General features: G+C 35.5%; 1 protein-coding gene across 1 annotated transcript in view; it reads right to left on the bottom strand.

Annotated features, from left to right (window-relative positions):
* LOC143641099 (protein crumbs homolog 1-like) overlaps window positions 1–5,746 on the bottom strand; it is a 126,979-nt gene extending 121,233 nt beyond the window's left edge. Inside the window, 1 exon segment of the mRNA XM_077108503.1 lies at window positions 5,302–5,746. Within this exon segment, the coding sequence (XP_076964618.1) occupies window positions 5,302–5,746 (445 nt within the window).
* Between the last annotated feature and the right edge of the window lie 254 nt (window positions 5,747–6,000).

The raw sequence follows: 6,000 nt of genomic DNA on the forward strand, positions 1-6,000 counted from the left end.
GGCCACCAAGAAGCAGAGAAAGCTCTCGGTCACTGGGGTCAGAATATTAACCCCAAAGTTACACCCCCAGTGATCCACCTCCTCTAGCCACACACTACCTGTTTGTAGTTTTCACCCAGTTAATCATTAAAATAGATAAATGCACTGATTAGGTTAAGGCTCTCCTAACTCAATCATTTTTGTTTCCAAACTCTCTTGCATTGTATCCCACATCAGCTTTTGGAGGATGTCTCATATTTAAACCAAAACAGAGACTTTAGTGTTTCCTAGCATAAAATGAGTCTAAAACATTCTTGCCTTGATAAATGCTAAGTGAATCTCTTTCCCTTAAGCCAATCTTTTCCTTCATGTATATGTTCACTGTCCCAGGCCAAGTCCTAATACTTTACACCTGAATTATTCTAATAACCTTCTAACTAGTCTCCATGTACTAATATAGATTTAAAAAAAAATAAAAAGAATGTTTTCATATACTTTAGTTTCTGAAATAGAGATGCATCTTTTACTTGAAAGGTCAACATGGGTCTGCCTTATGCATAAAAAGTGAATGCAATGTGATATTTCTCTTATTTCCAAAAGTACATTTTTATACTAAAGATGTATTTTATCATGGAGGAAAAATGTATTTTCCTACAGAGTTGCTTCATCACACAATCAATTGTCCTTTCCTGCCTTCCACAGTCCTGTTTTTCTCATATTGCAAAACATCTTAACAGGTAAAAATACACATTAATCAATCTGGTTAACTTTGAGGAAGACCTCCATTACAGAATGATTCATTGCATAAATTTTAACTAAGAGCAGTCATGTGCTCAGAGCTAATATTCTTTTCATTAAAGAAAGTTTGCAGGTGCTTACTTTGAGCTCCAATTGGAGTTTTTGCTTAGGCACAGCAGATTCTCACCAGCATCTTCCATGGCTCCCTGTGAGCCCATTTCTGTAGTTCATGAATCACAGCTCACAAAGCACAATGGGTTGCAGAGAGGAGAATTCACACAGTGTGAACCCTCTCCATGTGCTACAGCTCTTTTCCCCACCTCCTACCTCTCTGTCTTTTAAAATTTATTACCTTTTCTTGCTTTGCTGCTCAGAGGAACACAGGCTTTTTCCTGTAAGCCAAGTTTTTTATGATTACTCTAAATTTGGATGGAGCTCACAGCGGCTAGGTCATTGTAATACAGTTTCCAGGATTCATGGGGTGGTCTAGGTTGAGTCGGAGCACTCAAGTGCATCCATGCTGATTTCTCATGCTCTTTTTCTTTCTGTCTGAACTTTGGCTTTTCCCTTGGTTCTATTGACCTTCTCTGGGATTCTAATTAATTGGCCTGAGCTGCCACAAATATTGGTAATCATGGGATGGCGATGAAGTAAACAAACCTTCCTGTGGCTAAATGATTGTGTAGTGCAAGGAAAGTTTCCAAATTAAGTTCACATGAACTTAATTTTTGTCTCCCAGCCCTACCTGTACATGAGAATCATCAATTAAACTTAACTCTCCGAAGGCAGAGTCTGAACATCTCTGTTTCAGATCTCCCTGGGTAATTGCTAATGAGTGTTCAGGGCTGAGAACCACTGATGAGCTACCAGAATGCAGGTTATTCTACTGTGTAGGGGATTGATGAGCAAGCCTACAATCACATTTTTGAACATGAAAAACTTAACCAGATATAAATAGACCTGATTCTTACTGCTTTATGAATTTCTCATTTAAATTCTAGTTTGAAATCAGATTTTATCTATCTTACCTGAAAACACTGAAACAATAAAATTTACTTGGTCTCTTAGAAAACAAGGGAAGAATATGGTCATATAGGATGAAACATCATTATGTCAGGGTTTGGCAAGGAAACAGCCTTATTGTGAACTTCAAGTGTTAAAGTGAGAAAAGAGCACCGACTGTTATCAGCCCCAGCAGGAAAATGATAAAACCCACAGTATAAATGCACTCACTGTAGGATAAAGTGCCTTTTGATGGAATTTTACTGCATGTCACATGTGGAATACACCCTTGAAATCCTTTATGCCTAAATCTACACCACAGAAAAGATTCATTACAATCCAATTAAATTAAAATGCTAAAATTTATTTAAAAAATTTCAAGCTGTTTTTTTGCAATTATAAGACTGTTTCAGAATGCCTTAGTTAAATAACTAAAACATTAATTTGATCTCATATATTTCCCTTTTAATTACCATTCACAACATTGAAATAGCCATAGGAAATAAAAGATGCTATCTTAATGAACTACAGTGATATATATATATATATATATATATATATTTTTTTTTAAAGGACCATAAGAAACAAAATAAATGCCAAACCAGCACCACACACACTAAAAACTTATTTCTCATTTTCATCAAAAAGTTTAAAACACTGAAAGTTAATTCCCAAACCACTAATGAAAGAAAATGGACATGATGGCACATATATAAATAAGGAGATTTTCGTGTATGTTTAATAAACTGGCACACGTGTATGAGATACTAAAAAAATCAATTAACTTGAGAATAATTATATGACAGAAGTTTTGTCCTTTAGGAACTAACAGTTAAGTAGGAGAAGACAAGAGCATTTAGATATCAGTAAAACAGGATGAAATGTGGGAAGCTCTTTAATAGAGGTGTAGACTAGTGTGGAAGTAATGACTACCACTCCCACAGCAGTGTGAAAGTACTATTCCCCTGAGAGAAAATCCAGAAATGTTCCTTGAGTTGGGGTAATATTTGAACAAGGTTGAAATTTGAGGAGAACTTCAGAGTGATATTGTAAAGTGGGAAAGAATGTTCCAGGGAGAAAGGGAGCTACTTCAGTGAAAAAATGAAGATGATTGAATTGAGAAAATAGAATACTTTAGAGTGGTGTGGAGAGTTTCACCTAATGTCAGGGACACACTGTGGAATGTTTTCAATGAGAAGCTGCAACTATTCTCTATGTAGTACAGAGCTCTCATGGTTCTTCAGAAAGTTTTGCTTAGATCCAATTTAGAAGGATTATTTCAAAGATGGTGTTAAAAACTAACTTGGAGAAGATAATGGCTAGATGTAGAGAATTTGGTTGGCTATAGAGTAGTACTACATTTAAGAGATGAAGAGGACCTGTGCTAAGGCCTTGGGAATAGAATGCATGGACTCAACTTAGAAGACATCTTTGATTTCAAAACAGCAGAGTTTGAAGAATTGTTATAGGTGAAGCATGAGCAAATTTTATGGCAAAAAATACTAGGGATATGTCTATTTTGCAAAAGAAATATTTCCAGCATATGTAAGATTAGCAAAGTGATGTTGAGAAGGTTGTTCTGATGCAAATTTTGAAGAATATTTTGGAAATCATCATATTGTTTAATGTATGTTATAAAAAAGAAAAATAAAGAATAAGCATGAAAGTTAAGAGAAGGCAGCAAATTGAAAGCCTGAAGTCACAGAGAGCTACAAGAATGGCCAGAGTAAGAGGAAAACAGCACTAAAATGTGAGTGATGTCTCAGAGACATGAGACAAGGTAGTAGAGGGGGTGAGCAGATAAATATAGGAGGCATAGATGGGGTAAGTTATCCCCCTTATAAATAGATGGGAAATCCAAAGATACTACAAAGCAAATAACATGGTTAACACAGGAGGAATTGGCCTTAGTGAATAATTTTGTGTGATTCAGAAAAATGGAGAGGATGGAGACTAAATGTGAAGACCATGAGCAGGAAGAACCTGGTAACGAATGGTTACCTTGTTGTACTACTAATAAGATAAAAGCATATCAATAGACATTTTGTAAAGAATAGATAAATACAAAGTATTATTTTCTTTTCCTGATAGATTAAATAAGAGCTGGTTGCCACTATGGATTTGTTAATCACACTTTAGCACCAGATATACATCAACTTATAGCCTGCCTTCCAAGTGGATTTCAAGGTCAGACTTTGATCCTTACAGGGAAGATTGATGAATTGGGTGAAAGATATATGCACCAATGGGGAAACTGGAACTGTCCTGACCTGGACAGTAAGGCCCTAGGAAGCCCACTGATTCTAGATTGAACCCAAGTTATGTTTTTAAACTTTATTTTATATTTAGATAAAAATCATTTATATTTATGAAGTACAGTGTGGTGGCTTGATATGTGCATGCACGGTGGAATGATCAAATTAGGCTAATTGGCATATCTCTCAACTTAAAATATCATTTCTTTGTGGTGAGAATATTTAAAATTCTTGTATTTATTTTAAAATATGCATTGCTATTGACCATAGTCACTGTGCAACAGAATAGCAGAACTTATTTCTCCTATCAGCTGTAACTTTATACAAGTTGATCAATATCTCTGTTTGCCTGTCCATCCCCTGCCTCCACGACCACTCTCTAATAATCTCTATACTTCTCCCTATATCAATGAGTTCTATTTTTTAGATTCCAGGTATTAGTGAGATTATATGATATTTGTCTCTCTGTGTCTGTCTTATTTCACAGGACATCATGTTTCTGGATTCACTTGTGTTGTTGCAAATGGCAGAACACAAGCAACCAACATATGTATAACATTTCTAATCATCATAGAAATACAAATTCAAACCCCAAAGAGATACCACCTTCAACGTGTTATATTGACTATTATAAAAAAGATGCAAAATAACAATTGTTGGGAGGTTGTGGATAAAAGGGAACCCAACACAGTGATGGGGGTATTGTGAATTACTGAGATCATTTTTGGAAAAAGTATGTAGACTCTTCAAAAGATAAAAAATAGAATTATCATATGATCTAGTGATCCCACTACTAAGTATATATCGAAAGGAAATAAAATCAGTATGTCAAAGAGACATTTGCATTCCCATATTCATTGCATCACTGTTAGCAATCACCAAGATATGAGAACAAACTCATTATCTACCAACAGATATGTACATTTTTTTTTTAAAAAATGTGGTCTATGTACACAATGGAGTATTATTTAAAAAGTTTAGTTAGGTTTTAAGTAATGTGACACTCCATTAGAACCAGTAACAGTGACAATATACAAACACTTAGTTTGGTGGGTTTAGTGACATTTCAATGGTGTTGGAAGATTTCTGTCTAGTAATTAATTCCTGTCAAGAATTAGGTGTGTAATAAGAATTGTAATGTATTCCTCTGTTATGTATTTTAAAAATTAAAGTCAATTAAATAAAAAAATAATTAGACCATTTTCTTATACAATTGGATGAGACATAAAATGTCACGTTTGCTTCTGTTATATTTTTAAGCAGAAAAAAAATTAAGGGGAAAAATATAATTACATCATGTGAGATGCAGATGTAATTTCACACTTACCAGAATAATATTGAGGACAGATACAAGTGTATCTTCCTATCTCATTGAGACACGTAGCCCCATTCTTGCAGGGATCTGAAACACATTCATTCACTTCCAAGTCACAGTGCCTTCCTTGATATCCTGGGACACAAAAGCAGGAATAGCCATTGATGCCATCCTGGCACACAGCCCCATTGTGGCAAGGGCTGGAAGCACAATCATTGTGATCTATTTCACAGAATCTTCCAGTGTATCCAGCAGGGCAGATGCAGACAGGGTCGACAGGGTCTTGGTGGCAAATACCACCATGTTGGCAGGAGTTCACACCGCAGGAACCAGTGGTGATTTCACAGGTGATCCCACTATACCCAGGAGGACATTGGCACTGAAAGCTCCTTTTTCCTGCGGTGTTCACACAAGTGGCACTTCCTTGACAGGGACTGGAGAAACAAGGATCTCTCATGTTGTCACAGTCTTTGTCCAAATTATTGGCTATGTCTGAACAATGGCAATTGCTGTCTTGTGAAAAACCTTTGCATGCAGAAATGTTTTGGCAAGAATTTGACAGGCACCTGGTGTTGTTTTTATTGCAAAAAGAATCTTTGAGGAAATAAAAAATATCAAGATTAAACTTATAAAATTGTTGAGGGTAAAATTAAAGAACATCTTTCTTTTAGACCCTATGTCACCTCAAATTCATTAATGAAATACATAGTT

Source organism: Callospermophilus lateralis, unplaced genomic scaffold (genome assembly GCF_048772815.1).
Source record: "Callospermophilus lateralis isolate mCalLat2 unplaced genomic scaffold, mCalLat2.hap1 Scaffold_84, whole genome shotgun sequence".
NCBI classification, from domain to species: Eukaryota; Metazoa; Chordata; class Mammalia; order Rodentia; family Sciuridae; genus Callospermophilus; species Callospermophilus lateralis.